Here is a 25,662-nt window from a genome sequence, read left to right on the forward strand (position 1 = left end):
ATTAGTCTGCGACCTCTTGGTTCAATTTCCAAGAGGCGTTACCAACGGACGCAAAACCGAAATGCTTTCGGACGCAATTGGATAGGCCTAGAACCAGTGAGAGCAACGGGTCTTGTGTTTTTTTGCAATGTCAAAATATCAACAGACTAGAGCAGAGAGAAGATGCCTGTGATGATGATGTCTGTGAAAGAGTGTTGCTGTTTTTGTAGGAGAAATTGGAAAATATTGAGTACTTTTGGTCAAATGCTCGTTCATCAGCAGCAGACATTAGAGGATGGCAAAATTGATTAACTGGTATAAATAAGCACCTCTCCACAGCAATCTAGTCAACACCTCATCTGTGGGCATTGCCAGAAGGGTGATTCAGATCCCACTACGGAAATCAGAAATTTTTGTATAAGGTGTAATGTTGGGACATCCTGACCTGATCACTCTGGGTTATTTGTTTTAGTTGTTCAGGACAGCGATGTCCATCTGTGATCCTTTTATTTTGTAGTCCATTGTCCCAATTTCCCATTGTGATCTGTTTAAATAATGAATTACGACGTGCTGACAGTGTCAAAAAATTATACTGCCATACTGACAGAGCAAACCATTATTTTGATGATCATGTTCTGAAAAATATGTTTAATGAACTCCTGGAAATGCAGTAATCCTTAAAGACACATTCATGCCAGCACCGTCTGAACTGTAACCTGTGAAGTAACATAGCCTTGTAGGTGGGCCGACACTTTCTCCACACAAGATTGATGAATTACTGCAGACTAAAGGGACTGTTGGATGCAACCCTCGATTTTTTTGCAAAAATCATCTGGGTCTGGACACCACCGAGCACAAATGGAAGGTCAGAATTTAGCAGGCCTCGGTCTTCCAGCGTTATCTTCACAAGTCAGGGAGATTCTAAAGCTACAACATGGCAAAAAAACCTTCAAAGTTTTAACTGTGTGGCTCATCTGACAGTGGAAAAATGCCCCAAGATTTTCATATCAAAACCACCATCAATGGTATTCGCTTATAATCACAAAATCATCTAACAAGCTGGTATAATACAAAGCAAGTACTGGCAGCACTTATCCCCATTAAATACCATAGGTGGGGACATAACCGTTACAGCACATGTGACACTGTTTTCACTGACACAAGACCAAATCTAATTGGTCTTTCCACATTATCTGATCTAAATAGTCGTTTTGTGTTTAGAAGGAAGTATCTACACAGCGGTGTTGCGTAAAAGAGAGTTGGCACAGGCTACGCTTCTTACCTTGGTTCCAGTCCAGAGAGTCCCTCAGGCCATTGCTGCAAGACGGTAATGTGAGGAAACCTTTTGAGCATCATCCACTTCTCCCTGCTGATAGAAATAGGAGCAAACTTTGGATGCACAGCACACAGTGTGAATCAGCACTAAGGTAGAACAGCGCATAATGAGGGAATGCTCAGAGGTTATAGCTGCATTGTACTGTGCTATTTTTGTACTGCAATGTTACATGATGACGTGAAAATGTGATAATGTATTCAGGGCTGTAGCTACCACTGATTATTATCTCAGCTAATCGATTCATTGTTTGGTTTATGAAATGTCCAGAATATGCCTCATAATTTCTGCTCAAAGAAACAATCGTCACAATAGATAAGTTGGGACCAGGTAATTGTCAACAATTTTCTGTTAAAAAAACCCCCCAAACATGATTATTCAGTTGTCAAATTGGAGCTGATTAATTCTCCATCAATCATGAAGTCATAGTTTGAACTCTATATAAAAAGGCAATTTGGTTTTCCCTGCTTTACAATGCCTCAAAACGTCCACATCTTTAAAATCAATAACGCCGCACAGCGATGCCCCTCCTCACAGTTACACCCTCATTCTCAGGACAGGGACAGCTCCCCTCAGAGTCTTGTTTGAAAAACCAAGAGAGACACCTGAATGAATAACAAGATGTTATACTATTGTATTGTACGTGTATTATGATAGTTTGTGTTATCAGCTGACAGAAAACAAAAAAGCCGAAGTGCTTACGCCAAAAGGTCAAACTCACGACGAGTCATCTTATCTAGCCGTTTCCATGAAGTTAGCATGGGGCTGCGAGTTGAGTGTCTACAGGGTCTGTTCATCTCCTTGGGGGACCTCAAGGCCTATTACATTGTGGAACACCGTGTGCCTTTTTAATCGTGGCACACAATTAATTAGACAGGAGAAAAGCTTCAATTTGAATCATATTCCCTTTAGGATAATTATAAAATGCAACTTTAATAATAAAAAAGGGGGGGGGGGGTACTCTGTTAGGCTTTTTGGCCATACTGGAAGAAGAAAAGAAAAAAAAAGTCCGGGGAGAGGCTGCCAGCCCTTGGCCTGGGTGATTTCTACGGAATACCTGCCAAGTGAGCCAGCTGAGGAATGCAGCTCACGTTATGTCATGTGCTGACAAAGAGGAGAGTAAACTGATTCCCCTTTTGAACCCGGCAAGTCCGTAGCCGGAAACCACGTAGAAAGGTGATCCCGAACGGCTGCACGCAACGAGCAAACAGCTCCCAAATATGTGACTCATCACATACTTGGGACGAAGTGATCCTTGCAGATGCAAAACCATCTGCTCCTGTATACAACTAAACATCAAATATAGTAAAGCCATAAAATCCATGATAGTCTTGAATGATACCATCAATCAGAATTATTATTTTTTTTGGTGTGTAAATTCATAAGTCCACCTTCCTGTTTTGCTTTTCCCTTTCCTGCATGGCTTAGTTCTCATCCTCTGGAGGAATTTCCTCTGGGCTTTAATGCTGTCACATGCTCAGTCTCAGTCCAGCCCTTGATCTGTGGACTGAGTGACAGAATAAGGCAGAGTGTGAAAACACTATTGAACCAGTTAAACAGATATCACTTTGAAATGGCCCAAATGAATTTAACGAAAAGCGTCTGCGTGACAGTGAGTTGATTCCTTTGAACTTCAGTCAATTGCAACAGTTAGTTCCTCTCAGAAAGCCGATCAGCAGGAAGAAATTAATCAGAGAGGAAAACAGAAAAATATTGTTTACATGCAATACTGAAGACAGCATTCAGTTCAGTTACTTTAAATGCTGCCATCCCAGGGTGCTGGTGTGGTAGCCTAGGCCTAAACTTCGATGTTATCTTACATGTGAGGCTATTGCCCCATGTGAGCCAGTAGGGTGGAGAGCCGCATTAATGGAGTGATCCCAAGGCTATACCAGCAAGACACGCCAGAAGTATGCATGCAAATTTGCTTGCATGAAGATCACATAAGGAATCGAGATAGTTCTATTCTTGAAGGGCTGTCCGGCACAATAGTTTTGAGTGACACATGGTGTAACCTAAATAAAAACAGACCACTCTGCCAAGCCTGTCACTGCGCTTTAGCAGCAGCATTAATTGAGTTTCATATTACCCTTGAAATGCTTGCATTACACAATCAGCGAAGCTACTTGTGAAAAAGTGATGAGGACCGTTTGGAGAAAAAAACAACTCTATACCAATATGCAAAGTCACAAAGATTGATGAAGCCAGAATAATAGACACAACACACACCAAAATCCTGATATTGGATCATGCAAGTCCCTCATTTGGCCAATACACTAAAGAGTTCAACCATCTGTTGGTATTTAAAGGGGAGGTCAAAGATCAACGGGTTAAAAGTTCAAGCTCCTCTTTAACCAGGGGTGGGGGACGTCCGGCCTCTGGACCGTATGCAGCTTGATCCGGCCCACGAGGCAATTCATAAATACAAGAAAACAACTCCTCAAAAATGTTTCGATCCTGACAGCAATTACTTTTTACCTGCGACAAAAGACAACAGTGTAAAATAGATGACCAACATATCCTTCAGGGTGGTTCCTTCAAGCTGTACGCCTGTCCAGGTCACAGTCAGCGTGAGCACAACACATGCGGAGCAGTTGCGCGTCATTGCTGACATGCATCACGGAGACGGCCAAGAAAATATGTGTAGAATTTCACACTTCCAAAGAAAATGGACTCAATTACATTTATGTCAAAGTAAGAGACGGGTGACAAGTTTGTGGTGGATGCACGTCACGGTGATTAAAGAGTCAAATTGAGCGTCGTAACAGCCTGAAACATGCTAAACTCCTTCGATTGTAATGAAAATTGCACTTGGATAAAGTCGGAGCTCTTTGGTGAACTCAATAGACCACATCCTGACAGATAACGTGTTTTGCAGTAAGATTTGTGGAGTTCAGAAGCTGAAACCGCATTCAGAAGGAGAATTTGTGAAGGAGTGCCTTGTTAACAAACAAAGTAAAAGTGTTCTAAAGTACAAGTTTGCCTTGAAGAAACGCTGCACAGGAGATTACAAGAAAAAAACACGACCTTTCCAGAGAAATCACTGCGGAGTTTGATACGAGGCCACACTGAGGCCAGTGCAACTGGAGAGGGGTAACAAAGGGGTAGATCTTCCTGGCCAGAACAAAAGCCTGCTATTACATCTGAATATGCAGGGGTTTGCAAAAAAAACAACAACTCCTGTAAGCATTTGGCAAGGAGTTTCAGGAAATGAAAAGGAAGCAAAAGGAACTGGACATACTTTCTAAGATGTTTAATGTAGATCCAGCTGATGTGCGTGACGAACCTACAACACAAAATCACCGAGCCGCAAAGCGCCGACAATGTCAACGCTCAATGAAACAACCTCCCTCTGCTCACGTCTGTGCGACTTACTGACCCAAACCGGGAAAGCCAGCTTCAGGTAGCCTCATCACCACTACCATCGGACATCAGACCCGTTGGCCAAGAGAAGCAGCTCCAGCCATCGCTTTAGAGGGATTAGTGTGATGTGGGTGTCCAAAAATTAAGTATGGTCCTCAAAAGATGAAATGGCCCTTGATAGGAAAAAATGGTTTCTCCATCACGGTCTTAAACAGACTCTAGCCATTTAAACCGTAAAAGGCAACAGACAGTTTCATCACACCACACAAACTATATATATATACACACAGGTTTGTGATGAATCAAAATGAAACAACAATTTGTGAATTGAAACTGAACAGGACCCAAATCACCACATACCGAGTGACTTTATGACTACAACAGATTTCTATGTCGACGTTCGTACAGTTTTGAATCTGACACACCATCATCGAGACAACATGACGTTTATGACAATGACCTGACGTGCGAGGTGATTCAAAAATGTTGAATTAAGCCAAACCCTTGGGAGTAGTGATAAATCCCTTCCTTCTCTTAAGAGTTGGCAGTGGGGCTCCCTCTGAGTAAAAGACTTTGTCACCCGAGCTGGGCTTACAATACTAATGAGCTAGGTAATCAGGTTCAGGCAGGACAAGGGGGTAGATGGTAAATGTGCTAGAAATTGACCAAAATGGCCAGGTCACCGAGGGGCTAAACGCCAATGGAGCCCCTACTGATGGCCTTCAATCCAATAAGAATCAACCCTAATGTCTGCCCTAATGAAAACACCTGGCCTTATAGCTTCAGCCACGCCACGGTCTGGTCAAGACCACCCTCCTAACAGATAATCAATAGATGACGTTTTTATTGTTGGGGTCTGGGTTTGGGTGATGCGTGGTAAAAAAAAACCAACACAATTGTATTATTCAGTTTTAACAGATATTTCCTCGTATGTACTGTATAATCTGAAACAAGGTGACAAACGTATACGTTTCCCCACAATAGAGCCTGTGACAGCTTAAAGGTTAACGAGTGTTGTTTGATAAGCCCATAGCAGCAGGTTTAAATCCACAGACTGGCCACGGGTCACCACAAAAATGTGGTTGTACGGAGTTTCTCTGGGGATATGTTAAATATACTTTATATGACAACATGGTCTGGTCAGGAAAACAACTTAATAGATACTAAGAGTTTGACATGAGCTATAGACAATATTATTTTGCCGGCCTGAAGAGAAAACATTTACAACCATAAAGCATATATTTCTTGAACCTATCCTTGGCATGGTAACTTTATTCTAAATGTAGGTATTGTTACCACTTGAGTGTCACGTTTCGTGTCGCAAACAAAATTAAGTACAAATCTCCTGAAAAAAATCATAAAAAATTGTATGATGTCCAGCGGAAACACAGTGCTGTTATTTGTGTTACTATCAGCATAAAAGTCGTAAAGAATATATATCAGGTAACCATCTACATAAACAATACCACATTCATGAATCAGAAATATTAAAACATATTAAAAAGTGCAATGAAGAAGCTCAGACCGTTGTGAACTAAAGAAGACAGTCCATGTCTTTGTGAGATCAGCATATACAGTGATCCTCACATAAAACACCATTACTCATTACAATTTGAAACCATGCCAGCAGATTCCAACGGGCTTCTATGAGGCAGATGCAACCCGGTGCCAGGTGCCTGTGCATCTGTTGCACCGACAGCAACAGCTAGCTCCTTCAGCTGTGACCTCGGGGACAGTAAACACAGACGTGTAAGAAGCATAATGAGACTGATAAGACTCAAGTGTTGTAAAAAAAAAAAAAAAAAAATGATGTCATAATGACAGGAGACAGCTAATGTGTGTGTGTAGCTGAACCGGCCATGTAAATGCAGAGTCAAAGTGTGAGCGCGGGTGTGTGCAGAAAGAACAATTTGTATGCACAGTTGATTGTATTATGTTTTTTTTTTTGTTTTTTTTTTTATTGACAATCTGCAGTTCGTCTTGTGACTGGTCTGCGTGTTAACTGCGTGTCTATTGTGCCTCTGTGTGTGTGTGTGTGTGTGTGTGTGTGTGTGTGTGTGTGTGTGTCCACCATTTTTAATTGCCTGTCACAGTTTGGAAGGAATTAGTTCCTGTGGAGGCCAGAGGCTATACAGTGGAAGCAGACTAAGGATAAAGACGTGCATATCAACGTGCATGTTAACACGGAGGGGAGGAGAAGAGGAGATCAGCTGACACAACTATGTCACTTTATCAGCCAAAGACTGAGACTATGTGACACGCCAACCACTCAGTCTCACAGAAAATGCACACACACACAAAAAAAGTTTGTATAGGGGGATGACTTTAAACGCCAGCATTACCTGATTAAAGGCACTGCTGCTCTGACAGAGGGACTTGTAATTGGACCAGACAGAGCAAAGAGAAAAGTGAGGCAGCCTTCTCTCTCCCTCCGTGATTCTCTCCATTTACACAGTCCCCTGCTGAAACACTCAGTAAGAGCCAGGTTAGGTAGACCCTACAACTCTTTAACCTCTATGTAGCAATGTGGGTCACTGACTCACTAATATAATCAAAATGTGGTTTTTTTACAGATTATATCACCACATTTTTATATAAAATCTGGCTTTAAAATGTGGTATAAAACAACATAAATGTTTGTCGCCTTCTTCAATGACGATCACAAAGCATGGACACTGAACAATCTGTCAAGACTTAGCATCATGGTATTAAATCTGCAAATAACGAATGGTGACAAATGAATTATTATTTTTGCACTAACAACAGGTGAACGCCTCCCTTTAAAACCAAATATCAGACACTAGTGAAAACCTGCCAGATCAAACAGGGCTGAAGGTGAAGTCCTTCGGGTTGGTTTGCCATTCACAAGTGTCAGATAAATTCAGAAAGCGTTGGTGAAACATTATCTAAACAGGTTTTCCCTCATAAGACTTCCATGCAGCACTGAAACCAAATAAACAAAACAAAAAAAGGAAGAAAAGGACGGAGTTCGCTGCTGCTCTGGAGAGAAAGGAAACCGTACTGACCCTGATATAACTCAACATTCTTTTCTGAAGCTTAGGATTTTAAAAAAAAGGAGCAGGACTGAACAACTAATCATCCATTCATTACACCAGATATCCTTTCAGAATGGATTGTGTACCAGTGTAACTACAGTCTTTCACAGAGTGATGCATTATGAGTTGTTTGTAGCATTAAAGTTGCTAAGCTAGCGAGTGTTAATCAGCCTTAAAAAGTTTAACCCGCAATAGTTTCTGAAGGCTGACGTAAGATGTCACGACGGGTGAAAACAAGTTCTCAGGGTTTCGGCAAAAATGAAACAGAAAACGAGGCATCGACTTACTAAAATAACTCAGTAGATAAACTACTACTACTACTACTACTACTACTACTGAGGTTAAAGTTATCTGTCAAGACATCCAAACGTACAGAGAGTTTGGCAAGCAACCAAATGCTGTTACATTGTCAGATGAGAGGATGAGGAAATGAGTTCAAAATCGAGTTATATAAAAATAAATAGTCATTTTGTATGGCTCACATATCACAGAGAGCTTCATCAGAGGAGCGCAATGTTACCCCCCACCCCAAAACCTACAGCACCCAAGCCCCCCAGAAACCCAGGGAATATCCTGCTAAATATTCTCTCTTCTTTCTTTTTTTTAAAGATGGCCATGTGCTGATGGGCAGATGAAGAGCAGGGTGTCAGCTCCTGTAGCAGGAGCATCAGCGTAACGTCATGGCTTGCCTCTCTTATGTGATACTGTGTCCAATGAGTGCCTTTGTTTTGTCCTCCGCTGCCAGATGAGATGGGAAGTGGTTTTGTTTTGACGGCTCACGTCTTCAGGTGCCAAAACCACAAATATCTGGAGTAGAGGCATGACCAGAAGCACTTCAACACGCAAACAAACACACACAAACCGTCACAGGTAGCTTGGCAATTCTGTTGAGGGGAAAATGTTATTGGATATATGAATTACAAACAAAGTTATTAAAATTTTGAGTTAGCAGTAGCGGCTGCAGGTAATGGGCGTTTAAAAAAACAACCATTTTTATAGTGCACCTCTATGGAAACAGAACAATCACAGCAAGAGAAGAAGAGAAAATGTATTTTGTGCAGTATACCACAGTTATAATGCTTTAAACCATTAAATAGAAATACAGAGTGGATTTTTGTAAATAATCTATTTGCCAAAATGTTTTAAAAGTGCAGATTATTACAGAATCTGGTTCATTTGCAACTGGTTTCTTTTTGGCTAGTTTGTTAAATGAGACACGAAGAATCAAGTGGTTTTAATGATATGTCACAACTTTTCACTAATTTTTCCTGTTATTTATTTTTAAGCATACATCCATCATGTGAATGGGTGTACTCGCAGAACTTCGTACCAACTGTCAGACAAAGGACAGTTGTCACTTCTGAAATTATATTTGGTAGATTAATTAACTTGTTAATTAAAATGACGAGTTGGACAGTGCTGTATGTCTAGAGCGTGTCTTATCGAAGAGCTCATTCACACAGACAGCGTGTTCTCCTCAACATTTGTGGTTCATTGTGAAAGTTAGCGGGGCGTGACGCGAGGCTCGTGAACCTGTGCAACAATGTATGTTCCATGTGAATAATAAATGGAAAACAACGACTCCACCTGATGGGGTTGTGCCTAATTTGCTCACAATATCAACCTACAGTATGTCGCACTGTAAAAGAAAACACGGTTCAATTTGGGAGATTCCCTGACCCGCTGAAAACATTGAAGATAAAGCGAGCGAAACCGCATTATAGGTCAGTGGAGGAACACTGCTGAGTCAGCAGAGAGCGAGAGAATGAGCGGGGGGGGGGGGGGGAGAGAAATCACGCTGGTCAGAATTTGACCCTCACAATGTGTATAGAAATGAAAAGCCTGAAACTGAATCCTCGCATTCCTCTGGCTTTATGACAAGCGAGTGAGAACTGCTGCTGCTCTGCACGTCACTCCGTACTACCTTAGCCCGGTCCGGTGCCTGTGGTGGAGGTGGCGAGCGACTGCTGTTTACCTCCTCGCCGCCGCGAGTCTGCATCCAAGATTTGCTTTTGCTCGGGACAGATTCACACTGCATATCTTTGGACCACCCGCCCAACTCCGGTAGGCCGCTTGCTCAATCCAAGTTCTCTCTCTCCCTCCCTCGGTGCCAAGGATTCCACCCTGGGCAGCGGGAAAGGTGCCAACCACATGCTAGCACCCTCGCTAGCACCCGATGCCACAAGCACATTGTGGCAGAGGGAGAAAGGGAAATCACACACTCGCACACAAATTTAGACTTCACAGCTCACTCCCTAACCTTTATCTACAACTGCATCCTGTCGTGCATCATTTTGGAGAACACCGTCTCCCGTCTTTATGATCCACCTTAGTTATTCTTGAGGCTTGCCTTTTAATAAAGCTCTATATAAGTAGCTAGTGCCATTTTGCCTTATACCACCTCTGATGACTGTGGAAAGAGCAAAGGGAGCTCATCTTAAGAGTAACATTTATTAAGTGTACCATATTGTACAGCCTCATAACACAAGGGAAAAACAGCTGCAGTGGCATTGTCACACAATCATGTGACCTCTGTTGTCTCCTTTGCTCAAGCCAAACTGTCTAAGGGCACCTTCTTAGCGTTGAACAGTAGACACCACAATATCATTTAGCTTGGGAGATCAATATGCACTTTGCTGTGGCTGACCTACATCAGTGGACGAGTGTGGACTGTCGAAGTCATTGGAATGCCTGAGAGCCTCCGGATCCTTGGAGCCCTGGTGGACTCGGCAGGGGAGTAGGGCAGCCTAATGGTGTGATGTTACAAATGTATATAACACATATCGTACAGTTCTCAAATAAATAGCCATAGCACACAAACGGCCTGCCATAGGCAATTACCCTGCCAGGAAAATGATCGCAGACAAGTCAAGGACACTTCAACAGTGCATTTGTTTGCCAATATACAGTAGCTCTTAAATGTTCACGCATATTGCTTTCAAGAGGTGCACTCTACCGTGGCCATTTATCACAGATATGTCCTCTTGGGGGACAAACACTGAGCGTGCAAACTAAAAGGTGTACATTATTCAAGAGCAAATTTGGGCCAAATATTATGCTCAAACAACTGTGACGTCATGGGACACTAGCTTGTATCAGCGTTTCTATTCATTGTTGAGTCTTCAACCCTTTTCCTGAAAAGAACTGTATTCGCTCGGATCATTTCTGTATGACACGTTAAAGAGGCTGTGCAAAGTGCTGTGAACAAGACACGGTCTTCTCCCGGCACTGATAGATGGGATGGCTGATTTGAGGTCAGCTAAACAAGACAATGACAACATGCCTTGGAGCAAAGAGGGAGTAAATACTCCCTGCTCCTCCTCTTCCATGTCAGAGCCCTCTCAGTTTTCCATCAAACATTACTGCCTCGTTCCAGACCTCTCTCTCTCTCCGCTGCCGCTCTCCCCCACTCCTCTAAGCCTCTGCTGTAAAAACCTGGCCATTACCCCACAGCTCATTCCTCACGCCTACCCAGGATCTGTCACATTGCTGTTTCCATGACGACGCAAACGCAGAAACAGCAGGGTAAGATGCGCAGTGAGACAAGGCAAATAGATATCAGGGGGAGGGGTGCGTCATGTCAAGAATATACTGTGGACGTTAGACAGCATGTGGTGGACAGAAAACACAACGCGCCCGATTACAATTGAACTTGAGTGGAAGTCACATGGTTTGTTGTTTTTTGCCCTGACCTGTTTTTTTCATGCAGCCAAACTCTACTTTATCATTCAGTTTGGGCTCAGTGAATTTATGTAATTTAATAAACTTGGAAAAAATTTTAATAATCCCAATACTCAACACTGTCTTTAACTGGTAGAACAGACTTTGTCGAAAAGCAAAGCAATAACTCCTTGAACGGAAAGTGCAGATTTCAGCAAGAGCAGTTTTACTCCTCAACATCCTTACGAAAGCACAGATTCCTGCCAGTATCTCGGCGCTGGACGTTGTCATTTGACACTGCTTTTAAAAAGGAGCCGAGCAGGACACGTTACAGAGCTGGTGTGTAACTGAGGGGGGTACGGCGCCGTGTACTGGGGGGTGGCCATACTAAGCAGTAGAGGCAGGGATGTCATTTTCCGGCCTGGTCCAAATGAGTCAACTTAATGTGTGTGGAAACAAGAGCAGCAGTGTGGTTTACTGGTGATGTCAAAAACGGGATTTGTGTCATAATTCAAACATAAGTGTTAAGAACATTGTTATGGCGTCACACATCATCAGAATTTGGTGTTTCTTCAAGCAAAGGTTTGAGTTTTAAATTAGTATTTTGCTGAAGAGGTCCAGTAATGAGCCTAAACAACAGACATGAGTGTGAAGCGTCTCATTCTTTATAAACTGATTAAGATTTGAATGGGGCTTTGGTTACAAACCTGAAACAAGTTTGGTTACTTAAACAAACCAATTGCCCTTAATGGGCCAGAATTACATGAGCAGCACATGCGATTGGGCTCACTTTCATGTTGTGTCTCATGCAATGACATGAATTTGCTCTTAAGATGCAATCAAAGTACAAGTCCCACGTACAAATTTTGAAGGCTCAAGCTCTTCAAAGGTTTTGTTTGACCTAAAGTGGGACACAACCCCAAAGTTTTCATTAAACAAACACAGAAGATTAATGAAAGCATCAAATGTTCACATCGGAGAAGCTGGAACCAAAGAGATTTAGTTTTTTGACTGAAAACGTAGGTGTTTGTTAGTAAAGATGTTTCATGCAATTACCTGCATAAAACACAATGCATAAAAATTTGATTACAGTTTACATTATAGTGTACCTAAGTACAAAAAAACCCTCATCAGATAACAGCCAAAGCACTGGCGGTGCACGCAGCGGAACAAGGTTCAAGTGATTACAGTATCACTGGTGATGCAACAACACAACCTATCACAGGGCAAAAGTCAGTCTTCACGAGATGAGAGGTTGCTCTCCAAATGCACTGGAATGTACTTCTTTGTTTCATGGAATTATGAAGGCACACTGAGCATGGAATAAAAAGAGTTAAACTGCAGAAAGACGAGGTTGTGTCGAGTGAGAGGAGAGGACTGGCTGGCAAGAGAGCCCGAGATGGATGGAGCGGTTGTGTCCAGACGATGTCAAAAGATGGACATCTATGACTCTGTCACACACCTGTTGCTATAGTTGTAGTTCATGGTGCATTCAGGCAGTGAAGTACTTGCAGGTAATACATGTTGCATGAACTGTGCCAAGAAAGAGTTAAAAATTAAATTTAAAAAGACTCCAGTCAGTTAACCTTATATAAACATCCATAAACATGCATACGCCGCGGCATGAATCCCTGGACTGTCACGATCACAACACAGCCAATTTTTTTGTTACAATGTTATGTCGAAATGACAGAAAACTAACCTTCTCAAGACAAGGCAAAGGCAACCACCAATCTCGAATACAGTCTAGTATGATTCTACCCTGAAAACAAAACAATAAAAAGTTTTGCATCCTATGATGAGCGCATTTTGTAGGCGCACAAGCTCTCAATTTTGGACCAGACTGCGTTCTCGGTAACTAGTGGAGAAATATCACCTGCATCGTTGGCCTGCTTCGTGTCCCCATCAAACACACTATCGAAAATTAAAATCAGGTCAGTTTAGGACTTGGAACTTCCTCTCCTTGACTCGTCCTTTCCTCCAAGGACGAAGCAGTGTGCGACCTCTCACTGTCCACATGAAAAAACAAAAAACAAAAAACTATTGTAGAGAGTGAGTTTTGTTACACTGCGAGTTAAAAAGTCAATAACTTCAGGCAGCATGCCCTTGAGATAAACAAGCCTTTCAGGCTGAGGGGGGGGGGGGGGGGGGCCAGACGTTTTTAAATAAAGTAACATATCTTTAAACTCATCATCTTCCTTTTCGGTGTGCGATGGACAAGAGAGAAGTGCCAATGCTTTTTTTTTTTTTTATTTTCTTGAAGGATTCATCTACACATGCCTACCAGCTGATGCGACTGAAATCCATCACATCGCATCTTCCGGGGGGGGGGGGGGCAAAACCCGCAACTGTGCAGCGTGTCGTGTTTTAAATCTCATATCGGTGACACGACACGAAAACCGTGTGGGCAGCGTGACGCAACACACACACACACACACACACACTCACACACACACACACACACACACTGCTCAACTGGTTCCACGGGACGCGTTCCTTCCTCCAGCGTCACTGCGCTGACTGTCGCAAGCTTTCTGCGTGTGTAGTCCCGAGTCAGTCAAGCAAGAGGGGCTGCCCCCCTCAAGACAGGCGCGCGCACACGCACCCCCCCCCCCCCCCCCCATGGCTGCATTCCTCCATACTGCATCAGTACCATACGTGTTCCACCCTGCATCTTCTCTGCATTGAATTAAAGGGCCCCTGTCTCCGCGTTGAAGCCGCGGCTGAGCGTTCAATCACCACGCAGTCGCACAAGTGATTCACAAGAGGATCTGAAGTTTTTTCTGACGTTTCTTTCTTTTCTTTTTTTTTTTGATGTGGAGAGCAGTGCCTCGGCGAGCTGCAGGCACCCTACACACCTCTCCTCCTCCTCCTCCTCCTCCTGCTCCAATCTAAGAGCGCTCGACCACAGGACACATCGCCGGACACTTTTTTGTCCGATGTGTGAAACTGCTGCTCGCCGACGTTTTAAAGTGCTGACACATCGGCTCGGCTCGGCTCGGCTGCTGGCCGGCCGCGCAGTCGGAGCAATGCACAGTGCACACGAGAGAAACAGTAGTTCAGCAACAACAGCAACAAACAAAACAAAAAAAAAAAAAAAAGAGAAGAAGAAGAAAAAAAAATGGTCCCTGCAACCCTGAGCAATCACAAAAAGAAAAAGGAAAGCAGGACAATTGCCCCCAACTTACCATGTGTGAGGAGGACGCACGGTGAGCGACCACCACGACGACAGGCGAGGTTTAACAGCCCGCTCGACGCACGGCGAGGGAGAACCGTCCCACTCCCGTGTTCTGACAACGACGTCCCAAACACAGCCACACTTTTAGCCCGCAAGCTACACGGCTAGCATGCTAACTACGTGCCCTGCTACACTGGCGAAGTTCGCCCGGTGTTGTGCGTGCACGGCCGCTCGCTCGCTCGCTCGGCACCAAAGAGAGAACGAAAGAGAGCAACAGTGACTTATTAGAAAGTACCGTGCATGCTGCGCTTCGCCCCCCGCTACGTGTGCCCGCGAGCGGACCTGTCACCAAGAGGCGGCTCGTAAACATTGCAGTAACTCGCCCGTCTTGCCGAGTCTGCTGCAGAAAACACCATTGACGCGGGCGGCGAGCTTAGCCGAGGAGCTAGCGCCCCGCTAACGGGCTAGCGCCGGAGCGGAGAGCCCCGTGAGCCCAGACCCAGACACACACACGCACACACACACACACACACACACACGGCCGAGATTGAAGAGCTCGCTGCCGGCAGCGCGTCTCCCGCGAGGGACACCCGGCGCGTTGTGTGGCTACTCACGTTTCGAATGCTCTCGGTCCTTAGTCGTCGCTGTTAAATTCCAGTCACGAGACGCGGCTCTGACCTTCGCGGCAGCGAAACAACATTTCTGCTGGCTAGCCGTGCCGCCATGTTACTCCTGCTGCTGCGAACCAATGCCGAGTGTTTATCTGGCTGGCGCTATCCTCCCCCACACCAGACCACATCATGGGGCTCCGGCGCTATCAGCTCGCTCGCTCTCGTCGGGCTCGGCGAGCACACGACCCCGCGGAGGGTTTTTACCTGCGAGGGGTGACACGGGACCTGCGCACGGATCCATCCGGCACCGTTTTAAGGCTTATCGATCATTCAATTTAGGCAAACAGTTGCCCAGGAGCGCCGCTGGGTCAGCGGATGTCAGTGATGTTTAAAAACCTGTGTTGTGGTTTTTAGAATGTGGTAAAAACTCTCCATCCAGCATCAGGTTTCTGATCATATATATATAGAACATAAAACAATAACAACAACAACAAACGTACGAAGTGTGTGAAACGCGCCAGACGAGTGCACCTACACCAGTGTGCACACTGCTGTGTAATAAAGATTTATGTCCGCCTATAAAATGATGGCAGCTGTAAGCGTCGTGCCGCAAATAAAAAAAGAAGGCTGGTGGAGGGGAAAGTAGTTGGTGCTTCCCCCGATCACAGCACTCAAGATACAATCCAGTTCAGACTAGTTAACGTTAGGATTTTATAGTTGCCTAACACCCAACACAGATTTTGTTTTTTGTGATCACCGTGTCATTTTGGGTGCCATTTAAAAAAAGTGGGTAAAAAAAAAAAAAAAGAATTACAAATAACTGTGTCGCACTTCTATTGCTCTTCTTGATCATTCAGTGTTTGCTCAACTCTCCGTGGTGGATCCAAAAAACCCGAACCAAACGGCCAGGCGTTGTAGCTGCGCCAAGCGCTGTGCGGCAGCGCCACCGCGTGGCGGACATGCGACGCGACGACAAATGTGGAAATGTGCAACTGAGCAGAAAAAGTGTTGCAGTGCGAGTTCAAGCACCACCGTCTACTCTCACACCGTCCCTCCACAAAACACAGTGGAGTTTGTTTGATATTCTGAATATCGCTGCTCTGTACTTTAGCCGCCCCTGTGGGGAAATTTGAAATAAGATATACAGTTTTTTGTTTTTAAGATAATTTCAGTATTTTCAGATTCTACGTCAGACACGTTTAAATTTGACTTAAAATTCCCCATACATTAATGAAACAAATAATTACAGATATAATTAAAAAGTACCATTCCTTAAAAAGTAAGTATTTCTGGCATCTTGAATGCTTTGAAACACCATGTATTTTAATCATCATGTTTGGATATAAAATCTACAGGAGAAATTGGTTTAATTTAACACAGTGAACAGTGGAGAGAAAGAAACAAAAATCTCACACTCAAATGAAAACATTTGACCATCTTTTCTGTTAAAATTTGACAGTGGCAGTGGTTCTGTAGGGGGAAACACTAACTTCAATTGACCAAAATGATCTTGGCTTTGCATCAATAATCACCACAATTCTGCTCTTCCATGATCACTACACTTTTAAATTAATATTATTACCGTCTGTTTATTTGTGGCCCCTTTCTCAAAAACAAAATACAAATGTGTAAAGTAAGGTAACCAAATAAATATTCCGATAGCTCTTTTTGTCTTCTTCCAATAAAACACTTTATTCCTTTGCAGGATAGATTAACCCCCTGGACAAGTTGAAACAACCACAACCGCTTCTGATGTACTGCCAGAGGCAACCGTGACTCACTGCTGTGCACCTAAGATTAGTAAATGGGTTTATTCTTTTGAAAAAAAAAAAAAAAGCCAGTGTTACCTTGGTGATTGATTCTTACAATACAGCTGCACTCCACAACTTTGTAAATTCATTTTATGGCATTTGTAGAGTAAAAAGGCATTCATCAACAGTCAATCAGGCTCGTTTGTCACAGTCCATAGAGGGTGTTGGGGTTGGAACCAAACTTTCCCAGTCCATGCTTTAAACAACAAATCATTTCGGTGTGCACGGTCAAACAAACGCAATAAAACCCATTTGACTTCAACGACAAATGAAGAAGAGCATTCGAGGATCAATCAAACTCACTAAAGGGATGTTCTGCCTGATTTTGTCTGTTCAATCCTTAGTAAAAAATGATCTTACGTCAAAACAGGAGGTGTGTTTATTCATGAACAGCATCGGGAGAACTGCAATAGTTTCAGTATCATTTCATGGTAAATGTGATTACAAAATGTTCCTAACCCTGCTTATTAAATATTACATCTCAAGTTTGAAGTGAAATGTCAATCTACTCTGAGTAATACAGGGCGATGTCTCCTCTAGCTTTGATACACTCTCCCTTCTCCTATTCACGAATGTACATCGAATACCACTTATATTCTACCCCGGTTGCCATCTAAGGTGTTGGTGATTGACGTGGTGAAAACACCAACGACGTGTTGCCTTGTGGGTTTCGAACAGTCTGCGGGGTGAACACATTCATATTCTGAAGATGGAGATTATAACAAGGCTGTGTACAACCTCTAGTCATATTTAAAAAAACGACCTTACAAGCAAATGCAAGAAACGGCAAAGTGAGGTACAGGAGTCAGTGGAAAAGAAGAAGAGGAGCTGAGCTAGAAGTTGCAAGACAAAAATATAGAAATAAAACACAAGCTGGAATACACAGTATTTAGGGAAAGCATGGCCCGACTTGGGGGGGGGGGGGGGGGGGGGGGGGGGGGACATGAAACACTGAAGTCATCATTCCTGAATTATTTTTTTTAAATTACACACCCTGTACAAAACTATCTGTATCAATAGGCACTTCTTAAATAATGGTCCTTTTTTTCTTTTTCTTCATAGTTTATTTTTGGAAATGGTTTTCTTTGCATTGGAAATGGCACAGCGGAGCAATGATTCTCGATATCAAGGTGTGCTGGACGACTGGCGACGAGCAGAGCTTAAATGCTTTCGGGCCCTTGGGAGGGGGCAGTCCTGTGTGGGAGCTGAAAACACACAAGTGGAGGATCTGCTGGTTGGCAACAGAGACGGAGGCACAGAGGAGAGGCGGTTCTTTCGTGGGGGGGAGATGGGCTGAGGGGAATGTGTTTACGAGGACTTCTCCTTTCTTGCTCTTGGTGAATCAGCTCCATGGGAGTTCACTCCATTGACGCCATTGGCTGAGAACAAGGAACAAATCTACGTTAGTCCCACATTAAGAGTAGACAAGGATATTATACATTTAACATGGTTTCATAAGAAGACATTTATTCTGAAATATGTCACCTAACATTCACCATGTTTTAAGATGTGGTGGTTTCCTTCGTGTCATGTGTGTGTTTTGTTTTATCGCTTGAGAGAATGTGTGGTACTTTGCAGAAGTCTAAAGAAAATAACCACACTCCACCCCCCGTGTCCTCGTCGCCCTCACCTTTGTCTTTCTTTGATTTGCTCTTGGAGGGGACTTGTTTCTTTTTCAAGGTCTGAGCCTGGGCGTGCTCTCTCCACCGGCGCAGCTGAAAGTTGATAAATTTCCACATCATGAAGGCCTGAGTGAGGCAGATGGCAGCCAGGACAGTTATCCTGGTAGCAGAAGGGGAAAAAAACATCAGACACTTAGTAGAAAAAGGAGCTCATTATGGAGTGATGTATTTTAGATATGTAAAAGTGTAGTTTTGATTTCTTACAATCCCACAATATTTGAAATACTCAAGTTGAGGAAAAGTTCTCTCACTTTGTTTTGTAACTCATGATGTGTTTAGGTTGCATTTCAATTTCAATTCATTGATGCTTGTGTTAAACAGTTCTCCTCCTCTTCCAGAATGGAGCTCTTTGTGTAGGATCGCTGAGTCTCAGGGCAACATGGAGTCTAGAAATAAGCCCCTGTTCCTTCATTCTACAGGAGGATAACAACAACCTAACCTGATGTTGACAGACGATCTTCACAATGCTATGTGGAAATGCCATAGATATATTTTAGAGTGGACAAGCTATACATTTAAAAAAGGCAGAATAAGTCAACTTCAGCTCGGTAACTTTATTTTCAAAAACTAATTTTAAGTATGATTCCTCCAGTTGGACACACTCACCGCACAAAAAGAATGTTAAAGTTTCCCGCAGCCAAGTCGAAGCCTTGATTCTCAGCTGTGGCGAGGCCAAAGCCCACGGTGAGGACAGACAAGGACAGGGTGAGCAGCCGTCCGAGGACAAACAACACAGCCCATATGGTGAAACTGGAAGACGAGAGGATGAGCATGGTGATACGTTCAGGAATTCTCCTCATCAGTAAATCTTTACAGGTCAAAAACTCTTTGTAAATGAGAACTCACCCCATTTGTCTGTGCTCGTTGCTGAAGTAGACCAGGCGGGAAATGTGGAAGAGAAGCTCCACAAAGTAGTGCAACACGAGCAGGACCAGACACAGGCGGTTCAGACTGAAAGACACGAGAAGGCACGATTCTCCTTTATTACAACAGCAGTCAACAAACTGCTTTTGTGTGTGCTTCTAACCTTCCCCTGAAGGGCAGCGTACAAACAAGAGAGGTGACACGTGTGACAGTTCATGCGATCACACGCATAATTTCAAGTTTTTTCCGAAACGGCAGCTCTTACTTCAGAATGTAGGCGCCTGCGATGTGGACCAGGTACAGAAAGATGTACACGAGTTGGCGTGGAATATCCTCCTGAAGGGTAAACACACAAGCATTTCAGGCAGGAAAAAAAAAGGGGCCAAAATATTTACAGCAGAGTAAATCGACACGTAGCAAAAGGAGAACGCTTTTACTGGGAACAATACAACATAACCAAGGAAGTCAAACAGGAAAATGGCCTCGGGGTCCAAACAGAAGGTACAGTAAGACAAACTATTCCAAAATGATGACCACACACACACACGCACACACGCACGCACACACGCGCGCACACACGCGCACACGCACACACGCACACACACACACACACCTTCTTTGTCTTCTGGAAGTACAGTTCTGGGAGAGCATGTAACCAGTAGCCCAGCTGACAAATGAAGTAGAATTTCATCTGGAATCTGGATGAAAAACAGGAGGTATCACATTAAAATTCACAGTCAAACCTCCAAAAGGCACAAAACCCCCACACAATGCTGCTGTTCACAAAGAACAGAACGGGCCTACTTACGGCATTAGTGTATGGGGATATTCCTCCCACAGGGAGACTGGATTGGATAGGAAATTTTCCTGAAGAACAAAAGACATTTACATTACAGTCCTGGTCAGTTTGAGGGATGAGAACATTTGCAAACCAAAGCAACGCCCAGCTCAACTTCTGCACGTACAGAGAGCAGGATGCTCGCGCCCCAGCCGAAGGAGAAGAAGAAGAAGGCGCTGAGCTGGCCCGACTCATTGAACTTGCTGTGCTTGGTTTTGGAGAAGTGCTTCTTCCTGTTGATTTTCTGCGAACACAAAAAATAAAAAAAATTAGCAGCAGCAAACAATGCAGTACTGTTCATGGAGATTTCAAGTCGGTGAATTTGAAGTGTTGTGTCGGTTTGTTTTCTGTGACTTACATCCAGCACGTACTCCTGGATGATGGCATGCATGATGATGGCCACCAGCATGTAGAAAAAGATAGTGGCCAAGTCCTTGATGCCGTGGTGGAAGAGGTTCATGGCCGTCTCCTCAGGGCCTTCTGTAGCGATGCAGAGTCATCATGATGAACACGACAAAAAAAAACCTAATCTACTTTTATCTGTAAACGTGTCACATTCATATCACAATGTCAAATGACCACATTCAATGCAGGTTCCAGATTCATAACGTGAACTGTCTGGCCACGTGATTCACACGTTTCATAAGCAGAAGTCCTGAGATGATCCGTGTTTGGACCAGTGAGTCTGGTGACTGTGTCTGCACGCTTACGCACACTGAGCCTCGTCCCTATACAACCTGCAATTCCATATTTGTGAAACACTGACAAATGCGACGAGCTGCAGACCAGATCATGCGTGGTGAACGCAGTTAACGGTTTGAGAAAGCTTGTGGCTCAACCACCGAATTCGCCCCACCGAGGAGAGATTGAGCGTGTTGTTTGTTTTATTAGATACAGGCTTGTAAATAAATTACAGTGCGAGGTAAGTGGCAAGGTCCCTCAGATAAGAACCGAATCACCCAGCATGCAGCTTTCAAAACCTCCAGCCTCCAAAAGGGAAATTTATAACCTTGAAACGAGAGGGACTTGAGAGGCCTACATTACACCTTAGCCCAAATTTGCCCGGCACAACCTTGCCACAAGAGAACTTTATAAATCAGGCGGACTAAATTTAGCTCCAGAGGGAAAGAAAGAAAGAAAGAAAAAAAAGGCTCTCAAATGGGTTTGTGCAAGGCCACGCAAGTACCGCTCTGGAATCCAAATGACAGGCTCCCAGCAGAACCAACACGCTGCACGTTATGTGTTAAAGCCGAACCCAATCTTTAACTTACCATTTGTTGATATGGTGACATTGTACTGCACTGTTATGAATAGCACTGCAAACTTTGAGGTAACCTGTGGACGTAAAAAAACAAAAAAGCAACAACAAATGAGTAACGCCATTGTGCACACGTGTATATTTAAACAGGGATTGGACCAAATTGCGTTTAACAGGGAGCATTGTTTTTTTAGTTTTTTTAAATCAAGGATTCCCTGCAAGATCTGTCAATGTGACACGTTGGTTTTAAACTTTAAAGTCCCATAATGTTTATGTTAGCAACATAGTATGACAATTAAAGGCTGGGTAAAACATAAAGATCAGAAGATCACCCAAATCAAAGGGACCATGCGGGAATTATGGGCTGATAAAACTGTGTCAACTCATTTTTAATGAGTTTGGGAGAATAGAATAAATAGAAAAAGATGAATAGAATGGACACAGGAATTAATGAATGGCTTTGCTTCTTCATTAGTATGATGGTTGTAATGACTGATGTGATCCGACCAAGCAGATGTGTTGGAGCAGAGGGGAATGGAGCTGCAAGGAAAAGGGAAGTTGCACAGTTTCCCTCCACGACTAAAGATACTACGTGGCCTACACGTCTGGCATCAAACCAACACACCAGTGCTCTGTGCAACTGCCCTGCTGTTTTATAAAATGCACCTGAAAGGTCAGAAGTGAATCCTCAGAGCAACAGCTGTTAGTCAACAGGGATTTTACTCTGGAAAACACACACAGGAAGCAGCTGTGACTGCGGGCGACTTGACGCCAATGGCGCCGCTTTTTTTCCTCTTCCCCAGCGGCGATGTGACGAGACTGGGGAACGCAGCGCAACGCAACCGTTATGAGTGAAAAGTGGACAGTGCGGAGGGTGTCCCGCCGTGGGGACGGGGTCGCCCCGGGGGGGTGGGGACGGGGTTGTATTTAAAAGCCGGATCGCGCAGCTCCCGCGGGACAAACTTTCAGTTTCGGCGCAGGCGCGTTTTTTTTTCCTCTCTCGTTGTGATGACAGCGCACTCCGCCGCCGTCCGATTGCCACGTAACACACATCGAACGCGTAAAGTCGCCCGAGCGCGGAGCGTCGGCCAACGCGGAGACGATCGACGCGGCGTGCGCAAACCTGACGCGATCCGAGGAACTCTCCCCCGCTGACACACTGAAGTAACTTTGTCTGATCTTCACGACCGAACAACCCCGCAGGCCCCGTGTGGACGACGCAAATGGATCTCTACATGGCGATGCAGCCAGGTGGAAAGTGGACGCAACGTCCCTATCGTCGATTTAATTCAAACTACATTTAGAATGATCGTACTAGTGGAAATGCACCCAAAATAAAAATAAAAAAATAAGCTGAGGAGGAGTGAGAGAGGGTGGCGGCGGTGCACAGAAAAACTTTCGACCACGGGAGGAAGTAGTGTGAAGAAGCGATGAGGGACAGCCATGTCAGTTCCCAGCAGAGCAGACGGGGAGCACCGGGAGCCCTGTGCGCCACGGGTCCGTCCACCGTGCCCGCCGAGCCGAGCCTCCAGCCTCCAGCCTCCAGCCTCCAGCCCGCCCGCGTGGTGCACCGTTCAAACCCATTGAACATGTGGACGGGACTCACCTCGAACATCAGCCCGAGCAGGAACACCATAGCAACACAGGAAACAATGTCTGCATGGTTCTGGATGACAAACTCATGGCTCAGCACCGGCGGGTTCTTGTTCGCCTTTTTTCGGATCCCCATGTCGGCGCGATGCGGCGCAACTTTTTTCTTCTTCTTCTTCTTCGTTCTTTTTTTTTTTTTTTTGTATCTTTACGCAGTGCAGATGCAGTCGCTTATCTCTCAGATTGATGTCGTTCTCTCCCTGCGTACGAAGATCGACCCGTAGCTCCCTCCCGATTCCGTCCAGCGCAGGGCCAGGCAGCAATTGAATGGCGTGTCACTCTTCTGTAGTGGGAGGGTCCACGGAGAGAGACAGGAGACTGCGTAAAGAACGACGCGCTTTACGCACAGGACAGAAACAGCTGGAGGGGGTCTCTGTCGCCCCCTGCAGGTTTGGAGGAACCCGTGAGGCTCTCACTGTCTGCAGAGAAGACCCCCTTTTTACTTTGTGTCATCTATCTCCAGGCCTAGTGGAGATTTTGGAGGCACTCGTCTGAGCAACAGTCTCAAAAGACCTGGAGAACATTTTCTACTTTTAATACAAATATTCAACAGTAGATAGATAGATAGATAGATAAATACTTTATTCAACCCAAGCTGGGAAATTCTGGTGTAGCAGCAGCACGTTTCACACAGCACACATCACACATTAAAAAATATATACAATATTTACACAATAACTTTAAAATATACGAATTGCCAAATATATATATATATATATAAGGACATATATATGTCTTTGTGACAGCGAAGCTGAATCAGCCTGTTGGAGAAGGAGCTCCGCTGTCTGTCCAGTGTGAGGTGGAGAGGATGGTCCGGGTTATCGATGATGGATAACAGTTTGTTCATAGTCCTCCTCTCCACCACAGCTTCAAACGAGTCCATCTTTTACGATGGACTCGTTTTTCATCTATTAAGGAGCCAGCTTTCTTGATCAGTTTGTTCAATCTGTACGTGTCGCTGGCTCCGATGCTGCTTCCCCAGCAGACCACAGTGAAGAACAGTACACTGGCAACAACAGACTGATAGAACATCTCCAACATCCTGCAGGTCCCCCCCCCCCCCCCCCCCCCCCCCCCCCATAACAACAGCACCCCTACACTGTACCGGACTGGAGTAATTACAGTGACTGCTCTGTTTTTATTTTGTTTTTATGTAGTTCATATTTTTCCACCACTTCACAAGTGCAAAATGTGTTATATTTTATCGGTGCCATGTCCCCCTCTTTTTTCGATACTGTCTCTTTATTCCAGCATTTGTCTTGTCACTTTATATCAATATTGTCTATACCGTTGCTCTATTTCGATTGCTTTTATAGATATATTTATATATATTTAATATTTTCACTGTGTTCTTAGTCTATGATGTTTTGCCGGCAAGTCCATACATCATTTTTCATACTCTTAATTCATGTGTGTTACCTAATTAGTCGTCTATAGGCTTTGCTCCAAACCAAATGTCATTGTACTTGAACAGTGACAATAAGGATCTCTATCAAAAAGCTGCTGTACCAACTGGCAACAGATGCCACTGTGTTCCGATTAGTTTGTGGTAATGGATCTATGGCAGTGAGCCGAGGCATAATACAAACTGAAATAATAAGCGCTTCCTGCATTATCACACCTGTTCTGTCTTGTATGGCCCTGTGCCAAAATTACCTTTATTTCCCCCTCCCAATTGCTACTATTCTTGTCATGCATGTTCCTAAATACAATTGAGTTCAATGGAATAGTTTGAGTTTGGAAAATGCAGATTTCTTATTGAGGTGCATTTGGAGATGCATTTAGGGTCATCTGGGATTATTGGAACACTCTTTAAGAAAATCAGCATATTCGAAAAATTTAAAAGCGAGAAGATTCCAAATGTCAACATACTGGCTCAGTGATGTCAATATTTAGATAAAGTTTGGTAACATTCGCTAATAAGCCACTGCTTATACCAGACAACTGTAGCAGTGAAACCCCCAAGAGCACTGAATTGATCAATGGTGTGTTTTATTTCTTATTAATAAAACATAAATGACTTCACTTTACATGAAATCAGTGGTTTGGTATACATATATTCACTGAATGAGTTCTGAAAGTTCACAATGTTTGCCTTCTGAAAATAAGTGCATTTCATAGTTCTTGATCTCAGAGAAAACTGTTACCACACCTATTGCGATTCCAGGAGAAGCTCTATGCAAGGTTTTCCTGTCATTCTTCCTCCACATTGTTATCTCAGCAATTAAAAGATACACTTTTCGTGCTTCTGTTGGTTTCGTTTGCGGGATGAAACAGTAAAAGGGCGTGGTAGGGAATTTAGGGCGTGAGCTGTCACCCGGTCCCACATATGTACACACAGACACAATATCGATTATGTAATTGCACATTTTTCCGGCA

General features: G+C 44.0%; 2 protein-coding genes across 8 annotated transcripts in view; both read right to left on the minus strand.

The window, feature by feature from the left end:
- Positions 1-15,775, minus strand: part of ncoa2 (nuclear receptor coactivator 2) — a 54,453-nt gene extending 38,678 nt beyond the window's left edge. For 4 of the 7 annotated variants that reach the window (XM_035618694.2, XM_047329720.1, XM_047329721.1 and 1 more), the window contains exons 1-2: positions 15,184-15,774; positions 1,262-1,348 (exon numbers count right to left, since the gene is read on the minus strand). The gene's annotated coding sequence lies outside the window, so the exon portion shown is untranslated. Of the gene's footprint in view, positions 1-1,261; positions 1,349-14,579; positions 15,127-15,183 lie in introns of those variants that run through there. The other 3 variants (XM_047329718.1, XM_047329717.1, XM_047329719.1) reach the window with 3 other exon arrangements.
- Positions 15,776-16,972: 1,197 nt separating this feature from the next.
- Positions 16,973-23,559, minus strand: tram1 (translocation associated membrane protein 1). Its single transcript, XM_035618695.2, has 11 exons — positions 23,240-23,559; positions 21,647-21,710; positions 20,734-20,855; positions 20,503-20,619; positions 20,346-20,404; positions 20,151-20,235; positions 19,803-19,873; positions 19,520-19,624; positions 19,280-19,423; positions 18,622-18,773; positions 16,973-18,370 (listed from the first exon to the last, which is right to left on the minus strand). The coding sequence occupies exons 1-11, from the start codon at positions 23,360-23,362 to the stop codon at positions 18,300-18,302; spliced, it is 1,113 nt and encodes a 370-aa protein (XP_035474588.1). The 5' UTR covers positions 23,363-23,559; the 3' UTR covers positions 16,973-18,299.
- Positions 23,560-25,662: the final 2,103 nt, after the last annotated feature.

This window comes from Scophthalmus maximus, chromosome 21, assembly GCF_022379125.1.
Source record: "Scophthalmus maximus strain ysfricsl-2021 chromosome 21, ASM2237912v1, whole genome shotgun sequence".
NCBI classification, from domain to species: domain Eukaryota; kingdom Metazoa; phylum Chordata; class Actinopteri; order Pleuronectiformes; family Scophthalmidae; genus Scophthalmus; species Scophthalmus maximus.